Consider the following 24,773-nt stretch of genomic DNA (forward strand, 5'->3'; position numbering starts at 1 on the left):
GGATCCCCCGCTCTGGGGATCTTGAGAAATAACCAGTATCATTAACAGACAGTGTTCTGTACTCTCAGGGGTACAGTTTAGTGATTCAGCAATTCTGTAGGGACGTGAATCGGTGCTTCCGTATTTTATTTTCATCCCAGCGCGGTTAACGTGCACTGTCATAGTAGTGTCTGACGACAGTATAGTGATCCTACAAGTCTGTGTACTCCTCAGTGCTCGTGATGGGTGCGCTCTGCATCCCCGTCACCGAGTTAACCGCCTCCCCCGCTGCCCCCCTCTGGTAACCACCAGTTTTCCTCCGTAAAGAGCCTGTTTCATGGTTTGTCTCTGTCTCTTTCCCTGTACTTGTTACTTTTGTTCCTTAAATTCCACATATGAGTGAAATCCTATGGTATTTGTCCTTCTCTGACCGACTCTTCCACCAGTGCTGTTGCAGATGGCAAGATTTCATTCTTTTTTCTAGCTGAGTAATATTCCACGGTATATACACACATTCCACATCTTCTTTATCCATTCATCAGCTGACGGACACTTGGGCTGCTTCCATAACTGGGCTATTTTAAATAATGCTGCTGTAAACATAGGGGTGCGTACAGTTTTCCGAGTTAGTGTTTTTCTGTTCTTTGGGTAAACGCCTAGTACTGGAATTACTGGATCACGGGGTAGGTAGTTTTATTTTTAAATTTTTGAACAACCTCCATACTGTTCTCCATAGTGGCTACAGCACTTTGCGTTCCCACCAACACCGCATGAGGGTTCCTTTTTGTCCACATCCTCGCCAACACTGGTCTCCTCTGTTCTTTAGCCATTCTGACAGCCATTCTCTTTAATTTAGAGGTGACGGGAGACGTGGTATTTCATAGTTTTGATTTGCATTTCCCTGGTGTTGAGCATCTTTTCATGTGTCTGTTGGCATCTGTATGTCTTCTTTGGAGAAATGTCTGTTCATATCTTCTGCACATTTTTTAATTGGGTTTTTTGGGTTTTTGGTGTTCAGTTGTATCCGTTCTTTATATATTTTGGATACTAACCCTTTACTGGATATGTCATTTGTAAATATTCTGTCCTGGGCAGCCCAGGTGGCCCAGCGGTTTAGCTCTGCCTTCAGCCCAGAGCATGATCCTGGAGACCCAGGATCGAGTCCCACGTCAGGCTCCCTGCATGGAGCCTGCTTCTCCCTCTGCCTGGGTCTCTGCCTCTCTCTCTCTCTCTCTCGTCTCTTGTGAATAAATAAATAATCTTTTTTTAAAGATTTTTTCAAAAAAAATAAATAAATAGATAAATAGATAAATAAATAAATAAATATCCTGTCTCATTCGGGATATCCATAGCCTGTCTTTCGGTTGTTGATTATTTCCTGCACTGTACAAAAGGTTTTATTTTGATGAAGTCCCAATAATTTATTTTTGCTTTTGTTTCCCCCGTCTCAGGAGACTTATCTAGAAAAATGTTGCTAGGGCTCATGTCAGAGACATTACTGTCTGTGCTCCCTTGGAGGATTTTTATGGTTACAGGTCTCACAGTGAGGTCTTTAGTCCATTTTGAGTTTATATTGGTGTAAGATGTAAGAAGGGGGTCCTGGTTTATTCTTCTGTGTGTACCTGTTCAGTTCTCCCAAAACCATCTGTTGAAGAGATGTTTTCATTAATTACTCTTGCCTCCTTTGGGAAAGATTAATGACCATATAATCACGGGTTTATTTCTGGCTTCCCTCCATTCTGTTCCACTGATTTACGTGTGTGTTTTAACGGCCGTACCATACCATCTTGATGACTACAGCTTTGTAGGGTATCTTGACATCTGGGATTTTGATACCTCCCATTTTGTTCCTCTTCTTCAAGATTGCTTTGGCTCTTCAGAGTCTTTTGCGGCTCCATATAAATGTTAGGATTGTTTGTTCTAGCTCTAGGAAAAATGCTGTTGCTATTTGGATAGGGATTGCATTGAATGCGTAGGTTGCTTTGGGTAGAATGGGCATTTTAATAATATTTGTTCCTCCAACCCACGAGCAGGGAATATCCTTCCATCTCGTTGTGTCATCTGTAGTTTTTTTCTTTCTTTTGAGTAAGCTCCATGCCCAACTCGGGACTTGACCCTGATATCAGAAGTCCCATGCTCTGCCATCCAGGCACCCCTTCAGTTTCTCTCATCAATGTTTTATCGTTTTCAGAGTACATGTCTTTTACTTTCTTGATTAAGCTTATTGCTAGGTATTTTATTATTTTTAGTGCAATTGTAAATGGAGTTGTTTTCTTAATTTCTCTGCTATGGCAGTCTTGGTGTATAGAGATGCAACAGATCTCTGGATATTGGTTTGGTATCTTCTGATTTTATAGAATTAATCAGTTTTATTAGTTCTGGGGGGGGGGAATTTTAGGCTTATCTATATATAGTATCATGTCGTCTGCAAATAGTGAAAGCTTTACTTCTTCCTTCCCAGCGTGGATGTGTTTTATTTCTTTTTCTTGTCTGATTGCCGTGGCTTTGACTTCCACTATTATGCTGAATAACAGTGGGGAGAGTGGACATCCTTGTCTTAGTTCTGAGCATAGGAGAAAAGCTCCGTTTTTCACCATTGAGTGTAACATTGGCTGTGGGTTTTTCATAGATGGCCTTTATTATGCTGAGGTGTATTCCCTCTAAACCTACTTTGTTGAGGGTTTTTATCACGAACAGATGTTGTACTTTGTCAAATGCTTTTTTTACATCTCTTGAAATGATCATGTGGCTTTTGTCCTTCCTCTTGTTGATGCGATATATCTCATTGATTGACTTGCAAATACTGAACCACCCGTGTATCCCAGGAATAAATCCTACTTGATGATGGAGAATGCTTTTGTGAATGTACTGCTGGATTGGATTTGCTGATATTTTGCTGAAGATTTTTGCATCCATCTTCATCAGGGATTTTGGCCTATCGTCCCTTTTTTTGTAGTGTCTTTATCTGGCTTTGGTAACAGGGTAATGCTGGCATTATACAACGAATTTGGAAGCTTTCCTTCTACTCTTTGGAATAGTTTGAGAAGAACAGGTGTTAACTCTTCTTTAAATGTTTGGTAGAATTTGCCTCTGAAGCCACCTGGTCCTGGACTTGTGTTTGTTGGGAGTTTGATTATTATTACTGATTCAGTTTCCTTTCTGATAATCAATCTGTTCAAATTTTGTATTTCTTCCGGATTTAGTTTTAGGAGGTATGTTTCTAGGAACTTATCCACTTCTTCTAGGCTGTCCAGTTTGTTGGCATATAATTTTTCATAATATTCTCTTATAATCCTTTCTATCAGTGGTGTTGGTTGTTATTATTCCTCTTTCACATATGATTTTATTTGAATCCTCTCTCTTTTTTATGAATCTGGCTAAAGGTATATCAATTTGGTTGATATTTTCAAAGAACCAGCTCCCGGATTCATTGCTCTGTTCTATTGTTCTTTTAGTTTCTGTTTCATGTATTTCTGCTCTAATCGTTTTTATTTCCTTCCTTCCTTCTGCTGGTTTGGGTTTTCTTTGTTCTTCTTGTTCTAGCTTCTTTAGGTATAAGGTTAGAGCTTTTTCTTGCTTCTTGAAGTAGGCCTGTATTACTGTAAGCTTCTTAGAACAGCTTTTAATGCATTCCAAAGATTTTGAGCCGTGTGTTTTCATTTTCATTTGTCTCCATGTATTTTTGGTTTCCTCTTTGATTTCACAGGTGACCAGATTATTATTTAGTAGTACGTTATGTAACCTCCATATATTTGTGTTCTTTCTGGATTTTTTTTTCTTGTGGTTGATTTTAGTTTCATAATGATATAGTTGAAGAGCTGCACAGTAGGACTTCAATCTTTTTGAATTTGTTGAGACTTGTTTTGTGGCCTAACGTGGGATCTACTGTGGAAAATGCCCCACATGCACTTGAAAAGAATGTATTCTGCTTGAGGATGGAATGTTCTAAATCTCTCAGATTCATCTGGTCCAATGTGTCATTCAGAGCCTCTGTTTCTTTGTTGATTTTCTGTTTGCGTGGTCTGTCCATTGATGTAAGTGGGATGTTAAAGTCCCCTATTATTATTGTATTATTATCAATTAGTTCCTTCTGGTTTGTTATTAAGTGCTTTATGTATTTGTGTGCTCCCTTGTGGGTGCCTAAGTAACCACAATGCTTATATCTTTGTTGGATTGTTTCCTTTATGGTAACATAGTGTCTCCCTTTGTCTGTTACTGTCTTTGGTTTAAAGTGTGTTTTGTCATATAAGTATTGCTACTCAGCTTTTTTTTTTTTTCACTTCCATTTGCATGATAAATGCCTTTCCATCTCCTCACATTCAATGTGCAGGTGTCTTTAGGTCTGAAATAAGTCTTTTGCAGACAGCATATGGATGGGTCTTGCTTTTTTTAAAATTCAGCCTGTCACCCTGTTTCTTTTGATTGGGACATTTAGTCCATTTACATTCACAGTGATTATTGATAGACAGGTATGTACTTACTGCAATTTGGCTATTTGTTTTACAATTGTTTTTGTAGTTCTTTTTTTTTCCCTTTTGCCCTCTTCTCTACATCTCCTCTTAAAAGCAGTGGCCTTACAATGGGTCCTATAGTGCCCTGCTGTGCACTGTCTCCTGTTCCCCAGGACCCAGCAGTTCAGGGGTGTCCCTTGTGTGTGTCGTGTGCGCCCTACTGTTGTGGCTGAGCTGCGTTGGCCTTCCGTCCAGTCATCTGCAAGGGCTCTCTCTGCCTGTTGTGAGCTGCAGTGTTAATGGGCCGGTCTGGGGCATGTTGGCCTTGAGGTGGGTGCGACCAGCATTCTCCAGAGCTGCAGGAGCACAGAACTAGGGGCCACTGTCTGTGTTGTCCCCTGAGCGGCTTGTGTTGGTGGCGGGGTCTGCAGTCCATGTGGGTTCCCAGCCCACTGCTAGGGCTGCAGTCAAACTGCCTGTTTTCCCCTCTTCCCAGCGACAGGCATCACTTTGGGGTGATGGGCATTTGGGGTTACCAGGGTTTGTGAGGCCTCCTGCAGGAGGGACATGTGGCTTCAGGGCGTGAGCCTGCAGCACAGCAGCACTGTCAGCGAGCTAGGTGGAGAGTATTTGTGCTGCACTGGTCGGGCAGGTGTCTGTGAATCCGCAGGGGGAGGGGGCGGTGCCTGCCACTTGGAGAAATTTCCCAAAGATCCCTGCCTCTCCAGCACACATTCCAAGATTAATAAACATGTCTCCCTGCGGTGTAGCTCAGGCATTTTTTCGATGCCTGCTTCTGTGCTGCAGAATCTCGCGGGGCTATTTGTGGTGTTGTCTCTCTAAGGGTGGGGACTTGGGAACTCAGTTTTCTCTTACCCCCTAGCTCTGCAGAGTCCCGCCCACTGGTTTTTAAGTTCCAGGTGTTAAGCCCCAGTGACTGTAAGAGCTTGTGATGTTGTGCCCATCTGGTGTTCAAAGCCAGATGTTGTGGGGCTTTGTGTGCCCTGTGTGGGTCCGCAGTGCCTTGGGGGCTGCAGTGAGGGTCCCCTCCTCCCTCTGTGGGGGCCCCACCCCATCTCCACCTTCTCCCCCCTCTGCCGTGGCCTCTGGTCTACATGTAGCTGTGGAGAGCCTGTCCAGCCTGCGTTCAGGTGGCTCTGGGTTATGGACACCGCCCCCTGCAGGGTGGTCTTGCTTATCCACGTGATGACGTGAGCTGGTGATGCTCCTACTGCGCCGGCCTCCCTGGAAGTGCGGGGATGGATGCAGTATCCACAGAGCTGGTCTGTGCAGACATGACGGGCCCCGGACTCGGACCAGGCAGCCTCCAGAGCTCGGGGGGCTGGGGCCGAAAGGGGGCGAGCAGGTGTCGCAGTCCGTGCCTCCTCTCAGGAAAACAGCCGTGCTGGACATGGGCCCCGGCTTCCTGGAGTCCCCGGTCCTCAGGGGCCCACCGGAGACCATGTACCGCTCCATGGCGGCAAACCCGACTCCATCCCGAGTGGGGAGCGCCCGCCCCACAGTGGGCAGGAGTCTGCCCCCTGGGGCCAGACTCCGCCCAGTGTGGTGGCCCTGAGCCACCGGCAGCTCTGCGTTTAAGTTGATTTCCGTGCACTCAGAATTTATCCTATACAGTATTTCAGGAGCTTCACAGGCACGAATGGCTAGGGCCAGCACGTGCGCAAGGTTGTGTCGGGTGGTGCTGGCCAGATGGCCTGCCGCAGCCATCCACACTGCCCACGCCAACCTGCAGGCTTGTCCCCGCAATCCACACTGGCCACAGCCACCGACACTGCTCACGCCAGCCACCAGGCTTCGTCCTCATCTTCACTGAGGGTCAGATCCCCAGGGGAGGAGCCAGCCACTCTAGCCACACCTGTCCCCTTTGGCGATGCACCTGCCCCCTTACCTTCTGTGTTGTTCTGTGGCCAGAGTACCTTCCAGCATGAGGTATAGGCTGCCTCCGGGCCTCACGTGTGGCCAACGCAGCCGTGTTGGGTCCAGGCCCCCGAGAGCACTGCTGTGTGTGGCGGTGCCCAGAAGAGTGGTGCTTGAGGCCAGCGCGTGACTTCACGCAGCGACTTGGCACCCGTGTAGGCTGTAGATTCCTTCCCTGGGAAAGGATCCCACCGCCTCTGGTGTGCACGGTGGGGCGTCTAGCAGGGGCTCCCTGCTCAGGCCCCCATGGGGATGGGGGGGCTGCGAGCCGCCCAGCCCAGGCCCATGCACTCACAGCAGGCCCCCTGCTGCACCCGGGCCGCCCGTGGCACCTGCCCTGGCCCTGGGGGAGGAGGGGCGGGGGCGGGAGGCTGCCAAGCGTCGAGCTTGTGTGCCCTGGCCTTGCAGATCCCAGCGTCAGCCGCTACCACGTGCACTGGCTCCCGGAGGCCTGCGCCCACAACCGGAGCTCCGCGCCAGGGACCGCTGCTGCCATCACCCAGGTGAGAGGTGACGGGCTCGGGTGGGAAAGGCGCGGACAGACGTGCAGGGGTCTGACACTCGGATGCCTGGTTCCCAGAAATCGGGCGTCGACTAAATGCGAGGCGCGGAAGCAGAGGCGTCCTCCACCCCCAGGCCCTTCTCGCCACGCTTCCCGAGCTTGGGCCCCCGTGGGCCGGGCAGCTCCCCCAATGCAAGGGCCAGCGGTTCCGGGGTGCCCAGGGCAGCGCACGGTTGCCTTGCGGGGGCTCGGGGGCTCCTCCGGGCTGGACGACAGCTCTGAATTATGTTCTCAATCTCGGCAGCGCGGCCTAAGGGAACGGTGCCCTGGGAGCCTCTGTGGGGCCCTGATGCTCGCTCAGCACCTTGTGGCCGGGGCATGGCAGCTCTTCCCTCTGCCAGACACGGTGCACCACCTTTTTTGTTTGTTTGTTTTTTTTAACATTTTATTTATTTATGCATGAGAGACACACAGAGAGAGAGAGAGAGGCAGAGACACAGGCAGAGGGAGAAGCAGGCTCCATGCCGGGAGCCCGACGCGGGACTCGATCCCGGGTCCCCAGGATCACGCTCTGGGCTGAAGGTGGCGCTAAACCGCTGAGCCACTGGGGCTGCCCAACACGTTTTTGATTCTTACTTTGAAGAGAACAGTAACCCCTTGGGGATGCTAACTCCATCAGCACTACTCCCTGAATTCTTTCAAATACTTGAGGTTCACGCGTGAATTAGAGAGTAGTGTCAACGGGCCAACAAAAAATGGTTTCGAGGGCAGAGAATCCTGCACAGTGTTGACGCCCGTGACGTGTGTGTGATGCAGCAGGACGGTCTCAAATATGCGAAGGCATGGCCCCAGCTGTCTAGTACGCTGACACATGATCTGTAAGTACATTTTTCTTTTGAGTATTTTCTAAAGCAACAAGTACAGTATTTTTAGAATCCTATCTGATCACATAACTCAGAGATAGTAAGATAAAACAAGTCAGTGGGTCCGCAGAAATACACTTTTTTACTGGATTTGACTTGTCTCAACTCATGCTCACCAACGCTGTTCCTGTTATTTTTCCACATGCTGTTTCCAAAGTTTGGAGACTTCATTAAAAAAAGAAAAAAGAGGGGATCCCTGGGTGGCTCAGCGGTTTAACGCCTGCCTTTGGCCCAGGGTGCGATCCTGGGCCAGGATCGAGTCCCACGTCAGGCTCCCAGCATGGAGCCTGCTTCTCCCTCAGCCTGTGTCTCTGCCTCTCTCTCTCTCTCTTTCTATGTCTATCATAAATAAATAAATCTTTAAAAAAAGAAAGAAAAGAAAAAGAAAAACAGAAAAAGAAACATTTTTGAAAAGGAAACCTACTCGAAAAGCACAGAAAAAAAGGAACAGAAACAGGGTTTATTAAATTTTTTGTGGGCAGGGGTGAGGCTCCTAGTAGTTTTACCTGTGCATGCCTTGAAATCATATGAAATCTGGCTCATTTTCAGGGGCCCAGCCAACCTTTGGCTATCATCTTTAGAAACTCTAATAAGGTGAACATGTATGATGCGTCCCATAAACCTTTTTTTTTTAAGATTTTTTATTCATTTATTCATGAGAGACACACAGAGAGAGGTGGAGACACAGGCTGAGGGAGAAGCAGGCCCCAAGCAGGGAGCCCCATGAGGGACTCGATCCCAGGACCTCAGGACCACGCCCTGGGCTGAAGGCAGATGCTAAACCACTGAGCCACCCGGGCGTCCCGATGTGACCCATGGAAAGAAGAATCAGAAAGCACTCCGCCAAAGGCTTAGACCTTGCTGATCTGCATTTTTAAACGACTTTCAGACCCATTTACTTTCTTTTTCTCTTGTTTTTTTTTATTGGGGTTTGATGTGCCAACATATAACACCCAGTGCTCATCCCGTCAGGTGCCCCCCGAGTGCCCGTCACCCCATCGCCCCGCCCTCCCCCCCCCCCCCCTTGTTCGTTTTCCAGAGTTAGGAGTCTCTCATGGTCCGTCTCCCTCTCTGGTATTTCCCACTCACGTTCTCGCCTTTCCCCTATACTCCCTTGCACTATTTCTGTATCCGGACCCACTTCTTTTCAAGCCCCGATGAGCACCAGCTACTTTACCTCTTGCTACAGATGGCCGCGCTCCCGGCCACGCGAACGCATTCTTGGAGCAGCTGCCAGGCGGTGCCCTTCGGGGCTCACGTGGGGTTGCAGTCTCTTCCCACGCAAAGTGCACATTCACTCCTGTGGGGCAGCACGCCGTCACCCAAGGGGACGCAGCAGGCCTGTGGCTCCCTGCTCGCACGGGGGTGGGCCCACTGCCCTGGCTCTGCTCCCCGCCTGGCACCTGGGTAAAGGGCCAGCAGCTCCCCCTGGTGCATTCTCGCGCCTCCCACTTCCACCGCGTGGCTCCCCGTGCACATCTGGAGGACTCCCAGTCTGCCAACCGCAGGGCTCCCCAGTGCACGTCCACACGGCTCCCACTCCACTAATCGCAGGGCTCCCCCATGCACATCTGCGTGACTCCCACTCCCCCAACCGCAGGGCTCCCCAGTGCATGTCCACAGGGCTCCCCTGTGTGTGTCTACACGGCTCCCACTCCATTAACCACAGAGCTCCCCAATGCACAAACCACAGAGCAGCTCCGCATGGCACGTCCACACGGCTCCCAGTCCACTAACCACAGAGCTCCCCAGTGCGCATCCCCACGGCTCCCGCTTGCGACTTCAGTGACCGGCGGAGTGTGCGGGCCTCGGCTTTTACTGTAGTCCTCGGCCTGCTCCCCACCTCACGCACCCACGCTGCTGTCCGGCAGGGCCCCGTCCTGCACCCAGGGTGCCCGGGACAGAGGCGCCGTCTGCACCTTTCACACGAGTGGGTCAGGCTCGGATACGGACCCCACACAGGGGAAGCAGGGCCGGTGAACGGAAAGGAAGCCTAGCTGCCCCGTCCTACGGCCCCGGCGGCAGTTCCCACGTCGCGCGTTGTGCCCCAGCCCCCTTCCTCCTTCCGCCCGCGCTCCGGGCCTCCCCGTGGCCGCGGTGCCTCGCCGGGACCAACAGCGGCCCTCCGGGACGAGGAGAGCGTGCGGTGCCGAGCATGGTCCTCCTTTTTCAAAAGGCAGACTCACCCGGGGCTAAGCCCGTGTCCCACTCACCCGGGGGCTAGGCCCGTGTCCCACTCACACAGGGGCAGTTTTGTGCCACCCCCCGCGTGGCTGGCCACTGGGACACGTGCCTGGACGCTCAGCGTCCTGGTCCAGAGCCCGTGCCCACAGCCGGGGGGGTGGGGGGTGCTCAGGCCCGTAGCTCCTCACCACCTGCAGCGTGGCTCTGGTTCTCCGGAAAGCCACGCCGCACACGCCGCACCCGGGAAAGTGTCCCGGTGGGAACAGCGTGTCCCCTGCCAACGTGCAAGCCCCGGGGAGACTCGCTGCGAGCACGTGCTCTTTCTCTCGCTCTAGGAAAACTATATAATTCTTCAAGATCTAGCATTTTCCTGCAAATACAAGGTGACGGTCCAGCCGACCGGGCCCACGGGCCGCCTGAAGGCCGAGACGGGCTTCTTCACGACGCCGCCCTGCTCTGCCCTGAAGGGGAAGAGCCCCAAGCCCGGGAGCTGCGCCGGCGACGCAGGTACCCAAGGACTTGCAGGTGCAGCCGGGGGTCCCCGTGTCCCTCCCGCGGGTTCGCCCCGCGGCCACACTGGGGGCCCGTGCCCTGCGCCCCGGGCCGGCGGTCGGGGTGGGGCCCCGGGGCCAGGGAGCGGCCTCAGCGCCTCCTGCGCCCCCCAGGTCCCCCGCCCAAGGTGCTGGCCAAGCCCGAGAACCTGTCCGCCTCGTTCGTGCTGCACGGGGCCAACGTCACGGCGCACTTCTCCTGGAGGGTGGCCCGCGGCGCGCAGCGGCCGCCCACCGGCTTCCAGGTGACCTGGGCCGAGGTGACCTCCGAGAGCAGGCACAACAGCCTGCCCAACAGCATCATCTCCCGCTCGCAGATCCTGCCGTCGGTACGTGCCCGCCGCCCTGCTCCGGGCCCCGCTGCGTCGGGGGCTCGGGCCACGGAGCCCCCCACGGAATGTGCTCCCCCCGGGACTCCCCCCAGCCCCCCATGGAGTCCCCCTCCACGGGGTAGTTCCCCAACTCCCCCCACGGAGCACCCCACGGAATGCTCCCCCCCGGAGCGCCCCTCCACGGAGCTCCCCACGGAGCTCTTCCCCCCAGAGCTGCTCCCTCCACGGAGTGCTCCCCACGGAGCCCCCCCATGGAATGCTCCCCCCAGAGCTCCCTCCCGGAGCCCCCCCCACAGAGTGCGCCCCCCAGAACTACCCCCACGGAGCACCCCCCCAGCTCCCCCCATGGACCCTCCCACAAAGCCCCCCCAGCCCCCCTCCCCCCGCCACCGCAGACACTGACACATGGCAGGGCTGCTGTTGCAGGCTACACCCGGAGTCTCCCCAGTCGCCCCATGAACCCCACGTCCCTCTGGTCCAAGCCCGGAGCTGGGGCAAGGACAGCCACAAGGGGCCTGTTGTGTCCCCCCTTCCCCCCATGGATTTGGGCGCCGGCCCATAGCGAGCTGGCCTGTCTTCCAGGCCGCTTAATTCCTTGGCTTCAAAAAACACCCATGTGTGCGCCTTCACCCTCCCTCAAAATGCCCTTAGGGTATCCAACTCTGGCTCCAGAGGAAGAAAGACAGAAAGGGAAAAAAAACCCTTAAGTCCGGAAGGACAAATTCCTTGGAATTAGAAAGTACTTATTCTATGAATGTATTAGGTTTTATTGAATTTTGAGAAGAATGTGTTGGCATAAAAATAAACATTTTCAGCTATGGGCATTGACAGATATTGTGTTTTAAGGAAAACAGTTGGCTCGTTCACTGAAATTCGGATTATCAAGAATTCCCATCACAAGATGTGCAGATGAAAACTCTAAACCATGGGAAAGTCCTGCGTTAAGGACTAAAAACTGAAATCCCGACGGCGCCTGAGAACTGGCCCCTCGGCACCGCCTCGCTCTGCCAAGGGGCCTGGGCGGCCCGGCGCAGCACACGGCCACACGTGCGGCCCCACACTCACTCCCGCAGCTCTCCCTGCTCACACCTGTTCTCCAGGCGCTCACCCCTGCAGCTCTGCGCTCACACCTGTTCTCCGGGTGCTCACCCCTGCAGCTCTGTGCTCACCCCTGCAGCTCTGCGCTCACCCCTGCAGCTCTGTGCTCACCCCTGCAGCTCTGCGCTCACCCCTGCAGCTCTGTGCTCACACCTGTTCTTGGGGCGCTCACCCCTGCAGCTCTGTGCTCACCCCTGCAGCTCTGCGCTCACCCCTGCAGCTCTGTGCTCACACCTGTTCTTGGGGCGCTCACCCCTGCAGCTCTGTGCTCACCCCTGCAGCTCTGCGCTCACACCTGTTCTCTAGGCTCCTGCTGCTCTCCACGCACTCGCACCTGCTTTCCACGTGCTTACACGGGCTTTCCATGTGTTCTCACCTGCTACTCTGCATGCTCATACCTACTACTCTGCGTGCTCACACCTGCTGCTGTCCATGTGCTCACACTTCCTGCTCTCCACGCACTCACACCTGCGACTCTATGCACACTTACACCTACTTGCCACGTGCTCCCCTGCTACTCTCCTTGTACTCAAGCCTGTTCTCCATGCACTCACACCTCCTACCCTCTGCAAGCTCACACCTATTATGCTCCGTGTGGCCACACCTGCTGTCCACACACTCAATCTATACTCTCCACATGCTCACACCTGCTTTCCACGTGCTCACACCTGGTCTCCACCGGGGAGTCACTCAGAGGATGTGTGCCCCTGTGCCTGTTGTTTCTGAAAGGTCACTGACGAGCATTTTTCTGTGTGACGCCCCAGGACCATAACGTCCTAACAGTGCCCAACCTGAGGCCGTCCACGCTGTACCGGCTGGAAGTGCAGGTGCTGACCGCGGGTGGCGAAGGGCCGGCCACCATCAAAACCTTCTGGACGCCCGACCTCACGCTGCCCTCAGGACACAGTGAGTGTGGGACCCACAGAGCCCATCATCTGCGTGCAATGCTAAGATCGCTGTGTTATCCCAGAGAACGGAGTTCTCTCAGCCTGAAAGCCTTCCTGCCCCGCGTCTCCCCAGGCTGGGTTTTGCTCAGCCCCCGTTAGCATGACCCTGTGGTTGGTGCTTCACTGCTCCCTCCCTGCAGTTTCCCTCCCCTCCCTTCCTCTGGTTTTCTGCACCTATCATGCTTTTTCCGTATCTTTCACACCATAAATACACACGAGGAAAAAAATCTGCAAACTCGTATGAGTCTCAATTATCTTAAAAATTGAGATTTTCAAATATGACGATAGAGGAAATATTTTGCTAAGGATTATTTTCTTATGGCACATATTTTCCTGTAATACATTACACAGATTTTCTTCGTAATATGACCTAAATCAATCTACTAGATTTACTGCTACGCCAAGTAAAGTCTTTAAAAAAAAATTATCACCCACTGTTTCAAAACAATGGGGCTCTGGCAGATTTTTAAATTATGTGCTTCATCTTTTTCAAGCTTACGCACATAAAGCAGTGACTAAAGGTTTACGTGTCGATAAGAAAACTGAGAAGTGAGCTCGGTTTTACACTGACACTTGCACAAACTCATCCGCGGGTGCGGATAACTTCCGATGCCTAGAATTGCAACAAAACAGGCCTCACGTGGGCAAGTGTGGCGACCCCGATCTTCGTCAGGGTCGGCTGCATGCTTGCCTGGTGCTCCCCCTCTGACACCGGGATTCATGGGAGTCCCGGTGAAGTTTTCCCCTCCGCGGAGCTAGAAGGAGCTAGAAGGCCGTGGCTGGCCTGGGTCGCTGTGATGCAGGGAAGGAGCCTGTCCCGTTCCTGGGCGTGGGGGGCGGGGGGAGCCCGATTCAGAGCAGGAGAGACGGGCTGCGGGAGGGAGGCTCGCGGGTCTGATGCGCTCGCTCACTGCCAGGCGCTGCTTTCTGTGGCGCCACATGACTGACACGTAACGTCCTGTCCCCGCTCAGGACCGCATCTTAAGCACCGGCATCCTCCTCACTACAAGCCTTCCCCAGAAAGATACTAAACGGTTCAAAAAGATGTCTGAGAATGTACGAACGAGCAAGCTGCTTGAGCCTCCAGGTCCAGCCGCGCTGCTCCGGAGGCAGCAGGTGCCCACGCACCCTCCCTCTCCCGTGTAACCTTGTACCCTCCGTCCCTCTGCCCATCTCGACGCATGTGGAAACAGTCCCAGACGGCCCGTGGAGGTGGACGCACGCGTTCCCTGGAATGGAGGAGACGAAGACGGGGCCCATCTAGCTGGAAACCTGAATGTCCGCGGAGGAGTCTCGGTGAAATGAGTGCAGAGATGAGATCTCTCTGAATTTGGAGCCGCAAATTCTCAGAACGAATCAGTGTGACAGATACACAACTAATACACATACTAAGCATAACGTTCATCAATAAAACATTTTTAAATTAAATGATTGCTTTGATTCGCAAAATCAAATAAGATGGTGCAGTTTTTAAGGCCCGTTTACTCACATCTCTCCTAAGATGAGTTATAGCATGTGTGATTTTTTTTTAACCTCAGATCCGTAGCAGTTAACTTCCACGTACGAATGTGCGCACCTGCAGCCCCCCCGAGCCACACGCCAACACAGGCACATGAGCGTCGCGTGCGTGAGCTGTGCTTTACGAGAACCTTCCAAAGTGAATCGGCTGCCACGCACAGTCTGCCTTGGAGAAATTAGAATGCTTTTCCGGGGATACATTTGAATACTTCGTCCCATAAAATGAGAGCTTCCTGATGCGCATTCTTATTTATGTTTTCCTTTTTTTCCTCCATGCAGAAAAGACCTGCTGGTATGCTTTGTTTTACCACGTCACATATCTCAAAATTTACAAAACCTCCTGCTTAACATGAGAGAATTCCAACTATTGAATATTTTGAGATCTTTCCTAAGGTTTGCCTTTTCCTCAAGTAAGCTATTTGTATGCGAGAATGTTCTCGGTGATGCAGACAAGAGGCTCCGGGTGATAGAGGACCGCTACTTCCCTGCCTTTACCGTCTCGAGTCCATTCTGCCGGACTGCTGGGCTCCCAACGACCCTTCGCGGCGTGGACACGGGTGGGAACGCATCGTCAGTGCGTGGTGCTGCTGGAAACCCACCACCGTTAGCTTAACCCAGTCTTTTCTTGAGAGAATACCCAGAGGTGTGGTTTGAAATATGCATCCATGTGTGTCTGTGTCCATACGTGTGTGTGAGATCCACACAGACACATCGCACACGCCGAGGGTGACTCACTGTGGACGTTCTCTTCACAGCTCAGCAGTGGTGCAGACACCCGGGTCTCCTAAAGGGAAGGGCCACGTAGTTTCCCCGTCAGTGTTGACTCTGTGAGGAAACAGCAATTTATCGACATTTCAGCGTCTCAAAGGAACGGCTGCTCCCTCCTTTCGTTGTGCACCTAAGTCAATCTGGGAAGTGTTGGGGACCGTCCTCTTGGGTCGTGATGGTGGCCCCGGGCCCTTGCCCTGTGGTGGCTCCTGGAAGCGTGGGGATGTGGCGACTGCTCCTGGCAGGGACAGCTCTGGGTCCGTCGAGTCCACCGGTGTCTGAGGCGACCGCGCCATACAACGGAGACGGGGTATTTGTATTATCCTGTGGATGCGTCTCTAGGAAAGGCGGTCTGGACGCGTGGATGCGCGGTAACAGGCAGTGAAACCCGCCTCCTGTGTAGCAGAGACGTAAAATGCCGATGAGCGCAATGTTCTACAGCTTCGTACACTTCGTGACACTCGTCGGAAACGCCAGCGTGGACGTGCACGTGGCTTCCGAATGCTTTGCTGCAGCTGCTGACGCGGTCGGGACGGACTCAGCACAACGTGCTGCGACGCCCCCCACCAGCTCCCAGAGTTACGCGTTTGTCACCCAGAGAACGGGAAGCTCCCCTCGTTTCGACAGCCCGACACCTGACCCAACAGCACCGGTATCTTCGCAGAAACTATGATTTATGCCAGTGCTGCGAGCGGCATCTCAATTTCAAATTCTCAAATTCTCACAAATTAGGATGTCTAATGTTGGCTATAGCATTCTGTTTTACCTTATTTTGCCGTGAGCAAATCCAGTATTTGTGCCAGAAAATTCTTATACTGTTGTATAGTTCAAAATGCAGGAGTGTATACATAGATACGAAATATTATTAAATTATTATGTAAGTTTAATTTTATAAAGTTTAATTATATGTCTTTCGTCTGAGGAATAGACAACGAGCAAATATATTTTTAGTTTGGATGAAGGTTTTGAACTTACAAAATTGAAAGTAGCTCCTGTGAGTATCTAATTTTACTATAACAAAATTTTAATTTCATTCACATTATTGGAAGAAAAATGCTATTAATTATGGTTAAGGAAACGTGAGTTTCTTTTATGAATTTCAGTAATCCTCAATAATATGCAAATTGGCCAAGATATAATTACATTTTTTAAAAATGTTAAAAATGTGAGTGTCCTCATAAAGGGTTTACAATCTACAGGGGCTTTTTTAAAAAACATAGTTCTAGTGGCTAGGTCTCTAATATATCTTACTAAAATTAAATGCATCTCTCATAGGACAAAAAATATATTCCGTGATAATATTCACTCTTAGCAATTAAGCCCACGACAAATGCCAAGTCCTGTAATTCCCGGGGGTTAGTCACTGAGGTTGCACGCGGTGTGCCTGTGCACGTGCTCCGCTGAAGGTACCAGCTCTGCGCCCTTCCAGCTGGAGCTCTGCAGGCGACTCTTGTGAGCGAGCGTGTGCCCTCCCAAGTCCCTCCTTGTGTTACTCTGACGTTTCAGAGACGATGAAATTGATGACAGGTAGCTCTCTGAAAAGCGTATTCAGCAAAGTTCAAGTGTAAAGCTGGGTCTGTACGCTGGGAACCTCAAAGGGCCTGTACGTGATTGTGCAGAGTGGGCCTGGTCCATGGCAGCGGGGCTGGCAGGTGCGGCCGGCAGGTGGGGTGGGGGCGGCTCACTGTGTGCAGGGAACCCCCACCCCGAATCCCAGGATGTATGTGCCCCTCAGGGGCCCGAGGCCTGGCCCCCGCCCCACCCACCACATGCCAGGAGCACTCCCCCAAGTAGTGAGAACCCACAATTCTCCACACACTGCCTACTCGCACCCGAGGTTATTGTCCCATCTCCCTTCCCCCCGCTTGAGAATCCCGCCCCGGACAGGCAGCGATCTGTACTAAACACGTGAGAATGTGCCGACTTAAGGCACCCCTTCCCGGGAACTGAGGAACAGCTGCAAACTTAGACATCGAAGCCCTGCGTTGTGTCTCTTGTGTCCACTGAAAGACCTGAGGGGAAGACTGAATTTTGCCGTGTGTCCGTATGACGCAGGTACGAATACTTTCTCCTTCCTGTGAGTCCACGTCACTTGTGGTAGTGCCCTTCCTTCCGCCTCGTGCCGTGGATTTACTAATGAAGTTTACCCATTCCCACGATTGCAAATAGCTCTAAATCTTATTAAACAAACCTTCCCATTGTAACCAGAACACAGAGGCTAAGTATCTGTTGCATGTACTTATAATTCACTTAAGATAATAAATGCATAAAGATGGTGACTCTTCCCTATGGTTCTGCATGGCCAGACTCCGTTTCTTACCTCTACTGAATATTTTAGCAAGTTACACAATTTACAGAGTGATTAACAGAGGTCTGTTTGTAAAGGTATTATTATTCCTTTCCTTAATTATTCCGTAGTGTGCAGATAACAGAGCAGCCACCTTCTCATCCAAGTGGCCTACGGAGATCATGTCTCTTCTGGTCATTTCAAGTCTATATTTATTTATGTATGTAATAAAAAAAGTGATTTGTGTGTGCGTCTGTCATGTTATTTAGAGAGAAGTAATCTTGTAAAAAAACATTTTGTAAAAACAAAAAAGTATTGTAAATAGCCTGATATTCTGTGACTCATTATTTTCATGTTAGAGTTTGTACATACTGATCGGTAATAAAGTATCCTTAAACCTGCCCAATGGACTAGACTCATTTATTTATTAAAAAAAAGAAAGAAACCAATTTTATTTTTCCATTTTTTCCCTGTGTTCCCAGGGAGATAGAAAAAGTCAGCATGAACGGAATTTGAGGTGTAGTCAGTGTCACCCACCGCTCTTCATGCTAATGAAAGTTTTGCGGTTTGACAATCAACCCTTGAGAGTTGTTCCATCATATTTACTTATGGCTGGTGTTTCTGGCTCTTTGGTAGAATTTTCTGAAAGACTTCTTATTTATTTATTTATTTATTTATTTATTTATTTATTTATTTAGAGAATCCCAAGCAGACTTCCCACTGAGCTCAGAGCCTGAATTGATATACAACCTCCTGGCCCTCGCCAGTGGCGGGAGAGTCATGTCTTCGTGTGCCCTGTAAATCATTCCTGTGACCTTCCAAGGCAAGGTCAACAACAGTGGTGCCAGAGGAGGAAGTATACTGGTCTTGACCTTGGGTGGGAGGGTCCTGGGCTCTACTGTCAGGCTCCCCAGCACAGTGGACAATATCGGATGATGCCAACCCTAAAGATGGTGGCTGTGGCCACCCCACCAGCCTGAGTCCTCATGCCAGCTGCCTGAGCCACTGTCACCCAGTGAAGTGACCTCAGCCCAGACTCCTCCCGCCTTCAATGCGCCCACTCCCCAGGGCCCTGGTCCACTCCATAGTCTGACACTTCACTATCAGCGGTGTGGCCACCATGCCTCCAACTGGTTCTTCCCTCCTCATCCTCCACCCTCCCAAGCACTCCTTCAAAACACTTCAAACCTGGCTCCTTGTCCAAGTCTTTTGCTCCACGAGCTACACTGTGGGTCCTACACGTTGTTAGGGTCAGTGGGACCCCACGTCACAGACTCCAACCCCAACAAATATTTTTTCATATTGTTTGCTTTGGGGAGAGACTTTCACACAGCTTAGGGGTCTTAAGAACATGACTTTGTTACAACTTGGACAAGACCTTTACTTAGTCCACCAGCTAACAGAACAGGTCACGTCAGGAGAGGTAGGTGCGGGTGATGGAGGAAACCTTACACAGTAGGGACTGGGTCCCTTCTTGTGCCCTAGCACGTGGACACTGCCTGTCCCTTCCATGCCTCGGCTTTCCAATTCCAAGCAAGGATTTCGCCACTTCGTGGTTACTTGGAAGTTGGGTTGACCGTGTAGGGGTGCTCCGAAAACTCCAAAGAGTGTATGTGTGCGCGTGCACGCGTGTGTCTGGATTTGCCAGGTGACGGGGCTGGAACGTCAGTCCCAACGCAGAGCCCGTCGTGCCTCAAGGCCTGGCCGTATCTGCTCTGGGCCCTTCCCACATCTCAGGAGTGACACTGGGCTGCGGGGCTCGATGGGGAGACTCGGCGGCTCGAGTGACGTCTTCACAGTGACAGGATCTCAGCCAGGTGATACCGTCAGGAGCTCACGAAACCAGATGATGAGTGAAAACAATCAGAATTCAGAGGTGACGGGCAGGTGGGCGCAGGAGTGCTTGACGACGCGTGACACCGCCCAGGCTTGTCCGCATAGCAGTTAGGGTCCCATGTCCGACTCTGATGCCACCCGCGCCTTAGCCTGAGGATGGGCCCACGCTGGCGGCGATGCCCTGGGGCGTCATGTGCGACGTCACACCCCAAAGCAGGTGAGTGAGAGCGGTGTCTGGGCCCAGCTGTCACTGTACCACCGGGTGGTATCACACTTCGATGGAAACCCACGCCCTCAGGGCCATCAATCTCTTTGGCAGAAGTCCTCTTTCCTTTTTTTTTTTTTTGTTTTTTTTTTAGTAAATTGTAGATTTGCATGCGATTGTAAGAAATAATAGACATTGCCAGCATTGACCTTTGTCCAGTTCTACCAACGGTGACATTTTCCATAAACGACAGTCCAACAGCAGCGGCTGGAAGTGGGCATCGGTACCGGCCACAGAGCGTCCTCTCACCTCCCTGGCTCTACCTGCACACGTGACACAATTGTATGTGATTGTAGGGTGTGTGCACGTGCCAGTGTGTTTGAAGCACAACATCTCAAAGACACCCTTACTTAAATTAATTTTGAGGAAGTATTGTGTATTTTTGCTCATTTCCCTGAGGCAGAATGCCATTTGCCTTATGCTGACTTTAAGGATACGGCCGCAGGAACGATCAGCTCCATGTGCGCTCCACGCTGCCTCGAACTGCAGTCCATGGATCGTATTCTGAAGTGGCTACACGTCTGGCAAGTTTGTCCAAGAAAACCTGCCTTGTCCGATGAAACTAAATTTAAGTGTGATTAAGATCTGTAGATTTGCAAAGTAATTCCACGGACTAACAGTAATCCGGGTGCATAGCTGTGGCCCAGAGTGGCTGTGAGGAAGGAAGAAAAGGAAAGTGACCCTCGTTATTCTTTAGAATGGTAAGCGCTGCCCAAGGAGGGAAGAGATTGCAGTTTCAGATCCACGTACCACTTAGACTGAGTTTTGAATGATCCCCTCTGGTTCTTAGCATGACCCCGGGTCACTTGCTCCCCAAACTGGCTGCCGACTAGATCCCCCGGGGAGCTCTGAAGAAGGCCAGTGTCTCGGGCGCCTTCAGATCTGGGGTGAAGCGCGGACAACAGGGCTGCTCGAAAGCGTCCCCAGCTAATTCCAGAATGCGCCTGGTGCGGAGAAGCCTCTTCTGCGACGGGGGGATAGGAGTGAATGATAAATGGCATAAGCATTCCTGCTCACAGGGCAAGGACCTCAGCGTCACACTGAAGCATCACCTTCCCACTGCGCCACAGTGAGGTTTCCTCGGCGTACTTTATGCTTCCCTGCGTGACACACAGACACGGGCACAGACGGTGGGCGTGCTCGTGAACACAGGCGTGTAGACACATGTAGGTACGCACAGACGTCACACACTCAGTCCTCTGGGAATTTATCGTGGGGAATACGGATAAAACACGGGTAGTCAAACACAGCGCGGACATCCTAGCGTGTTGTCAGTGGCGATTACCGTCTTTCCTGGCCCGGTGAAATGGCTTTCCAAGGCGCAGCTTGCAGTGATTTACATGTAGTCACAGAGCCAATTAGAATCGATCTGTCACTGCACGTCCAGCAGATTGTGAGCGATCCAAAACGGATTCTGATTGACCTTTTTGTCCAGTATCTCCTTCCTCGTCTCAAACGACGACCCATCAAAAGCAGCTGGGATCACTAGGAATAATGGAAGCCACCCTCATTCCTTTGTTGACCCTCTGGGGCTCCCACTGGGTCGATCACAAGGCCTCTCCGGGGTTTACGAGGGAAGCAGCTCCTGGGACTCAGCCCTAGAGCCAACACTTACTGAGGGCCAGCTCACGGTCGGTACCTGGCTGCCTGTGCTCTTTGCACGAGCTCATTCACATCTGCGACCATCCTAAGAGGGATGGTAGGTAGCATCCTAACACTGAGGAGAGTGAGACACAAGTTGTTATGTCAGCCCAAGATGAGGTAGCTGGCGAGTGACAAAGTCTGAAGATGAAGCCAGGCCATGAGGATCATGCCTGGGTCCTTGTGCTCAACCACCAACGTCTCCTGCCTGCCAGCCTGTCCTCCATAAGCTCAAGTTACAAAAGGAACGATGTAGAACGTGGCAGGTAGGACGATCCTAAGCTCCCCTTGTCCCACGGATTCGACTATATGACACGTCATATAGTAAATATGGGTAAATAACCCAGAAAGTGACCTAAAGACTCTCCACAACTAAGAGAAGAGGCCACATCAAAGAGGGTAGGAAGGGTGGAGATGCATTCAGGAACGAAACTGGTCCACAGGACTATCTGCAGTTGAGGTGTGGGGTGGGGGGACACTGAGGCACAGAGAAGGCAGAGGAGCAGAAGCCACAGCATGCACCCCAGCATGGGAGACCCACATGTGGGAAACAAATCCCCATTACATTTGGCTTCGAAAACCAGAGGAGCTTGACTCTCATTTTCTTTCCTTTGATGATTTTAAAGAGCGAGAGAGAGGGAGCGTGAGTAGCGGGAGCTGCAGGCAGAGGGAGAGGGAGAGGCAGGCTCCCCACTGAGCAGGGAGCCCAACGTGGGGCTTGATCCCAGGACCCTGAGATCATGACCTGAGCCAAAGGCAGGCACTTCACCGCCTGAGCCACCAGGCACCCCGAATTCTCACATTCTGATGATGAGTGGGACTTAAACACCTGGAACTTTACACATCCGCCAAGTGGGCTCTGGGAGAGCTGGAGGGCAACAGGAAACTCTGTCTCTGCCCATAAATAGGCAACACAACAAACAACACTGTTGAGTAGAACACAGAAGCAGCAGTTTGACAAACACCTGCAGGATACGGGAGGGAGATGTGTTTACTCTCAGAGCATAAGACAGAAGGGCACGGATCGTTGGGAGACTTCTCCAAGAACAAAGGAGCCGGTGGGCACCATGCCCACCACTAAACCAGCCCTACGAGAAATGTTAAAGGTGTAGTCTTGAATGGACAGGAAAGGCCGTTAGCAGTAGGAAAGTAGGTGCATGAATGCAGTAAAATTAAGGATATCTATAAAAATCAGTCAAGGGATTCACAAAACAAAAGGATAGAAACTGTGACATCACATGGGTGTCTGGGTGGCTCAGTCAGTTGCGTGTCTGACTCTTCATTTTGGCTCAGGTCATGATCTCAGGGTTGTGAGATCGACCCCGGCACTGGGCATGATGCCTGTTTAGGATTCTCTCTCTTCGTCTCCCTTGGCCCCTCCTCTCCCCCTACTCCCACTCTCTCTCTCAAAAAAATAAAAAATTAAAAAATAATAAAAATAAAATTTTAAAGTGTGACACCATATACTTAAAACATGGAGGGTAGGACCACAGAATGGGTATAAACATAAGCAACCACCTACATAATGTAGGCTGCTATATGCTCAAGATGTTATCTATAAAGCTAAGGGTAATCACAAATCGAAAACCACTAACAGATACACAAAAAATAAAAAGAAATGAATCCACAAGTGTCACTACAGAAAGCCAATAACTGTGAGAGAAGAGAGCAAGAAAAGAAAGGGACACCGAAAACTATAAAAACAACCATAAAGCAATTTTTTTAAAATGCAAAAACTATCATAAATAATCTCACCTTACAACTAAAGGAGTTAGATAAAGAACAAAGAAAACCCAAAGCCAACAGAAGGAAGAAAATAATAAGGATTACAGCAAAAATAAACAAAATAGAAACTAAGAAAACAACAAGAAGAAGAACCATAGGCCAATATCTCAGGATTTCTGATAAACATAGGATGCAAAAGTCCTCAACAAAATATTAGCAACAAAATCTACTCTGCCTCTCTCTGTCTCTCATTAATAAATAAATAAATAAAATCTTAAAAACAAAAGGTGTGTGTGTGGGGGGGGGGGGCGATCCCTGGATGGCTCAGCAGTTTAGCGCCTGCCTTCAGCCCAGGGTGTGATCCTGGAGTCCCGGGATCAAGTCCCACGTCGGGCTCCCTGCATGGAGCCTACTTCTCCCCCTGCCTGTGTCTCTGCCTCTCTCTCTCTCTCTCTCTCTCATGAATAAATAAAATCTTAAAAAAAAAAACAAAGCAAAAAAGCAAAAATAAAATATTAGCAACAAAATCCAACAATACATTAAAAATTTTGTTCACCATGCCCAAGTGGGATTTATTCCTGAGATTCAAGAGAGGTTCAATATTCACAAATTAATCATATAAAAACAAAGGAAGTATAAAAACCTTATGATCATTTCAATAGCTGTAGAAAAAGCATTTGACAAAATACAACATCCATTTAGGATAAAACCAGTAGGTTTAGAGGGAACACACCTCAACATAATAAAAGTCATCTATGAAAAACATAGCTAACGTTACACTCAGTGGTGAAGAACTGAGAGCTTTTCTCCTAAGATCAGGAACAAGACAAGGATGTCCACTCTCACTATTTTTATTCGACAAAGTACTGGAAGTCCTAGCCACTGCACTCAGACAGGAAAAAGAAATAAAAGGTATCTAGATTGGTAAGGAAGAAGTGAAAAAAATTTTTAAGATGATTTATTTGAGAGAGACAGAAAGAGATCAAGAGAGGGAAAGCAAGGGATCCCTAGGTGGCTCAGCTGTGCCTGCCTTTGGCCCAGGGCGTGATCCTGGAGACCTGGGATCGAGTCCCGTGTCGGGCTCCCTGGGTGGAGCCTGCTTCTCCCTCTGCCTGTGTCTCTGCCTCTCTCTCTCTCTCTCTCTCTGTCTTTCATGTAAATAATTAAAAAAAAAAAATCTTTAAAAAGGGGGGAGCATCCCAGGTGGCTCAGCAGTTTAGTGCCACCTTCGGCCCAGGGCGTGATCCTGGAGATCTGGGATCGAGTCCCACGTCAGGCTCTCTGCATCTCTCTGTGTCTCTCATGGATAAATAAATAAAATCTTTAAAAATAAGTAAATAAACGAGAGGGAGAGCACAAGGTGGGGAGGAGGAGCAGAGGGAGAGAGAGAGAATCCCTAGCAGACACCCCACTGAGCACAGAGCCTGATGCAGGGCTTGATCTCACGGCCCTGAGATCATAACCTGAGCCAAAATCAAGAGTGGGATGTGTAACGAACTGAGCCACCTCGGTGCTCAGGGAAAAAGTAAAACTTTCACTCTCTGCAGATGACATGATACTATACAGAGAAAACTCTAAAGAATCCTCCAATAAAATACTAGAAGTAATGAAAGAATTCAGTAACGTTGCATGATTCAAACTCAATATACAGAAATCCATTTCATTTCTCTACATTAATAATGAAGGAGCAGAAAGAGAAATCATGAAAACAGTCCCATTTGCAGTTGCATCAAAAATATAAAATACCTAGGAATAAACTTAAGCCAGGAAGTGATGGTTTGTACTCTAAAAACTATAAAACACTGATTAAAGAAATTGAAGATGACAC

At 50.4% G+C, this 24,773-nt stretch overlaps 1 protein-coding gene and 1 long non-coding RNA gene across 2 annotated transcripts in view; one reads left to right on the top strand and one right to left on the bottom strand.

The window, feature by feature from the left end:
• The window catches only part of ANOS1 (anosmin 1), a 186,989-nt gene extending 169,110 nt beyond the window's left edge, over positions 1-17,879 (top strand). The window contains exons 10-14 of the mRNA XM_072816087.1: positions 6,777-6,871; positions 10,313-10,484; positions 10,643-10,857; positions 12,723-12,864; positions 13,878-17,879. Coding sequence (XP_072672188.1) covers positions 6,777-6,871; positions 10,313-10,484; positions 10,643-10,857; positions 12,723-12,864; positions 13,878-13,936 — 683 coding nt within the window. The 3' untranslated portion in view covers positions 13,937-17,879. The remainder of the gene's footprint in view (positions 1-6,776; positions 6,872-10,312; positions 10,485-10,642; positions 10,858-12,722; positions 12,865-13,877) is intronic.
• The window catches only part of LOC140627662 (uncharacterized), a 527,802-nt gene that overhangs the window by 21,139 nt on the left and 481,890 nt on the right, over positions 1-24,773 (bottom strand). The window lies entirely within an intron of this gene.

Source organism: Canis lupus, chromosome X (assembly GCF_048164855.1).
Source record: "Canis lupus baileyi chromosome X, mCanLup2.hap1, whole genome shotgun sequence".
Lineage (NCBI taxonomy): Eukaryota > Metazoa > Chordata > Mammalia > Carnivora > Canidae > Canis > Canis lupus.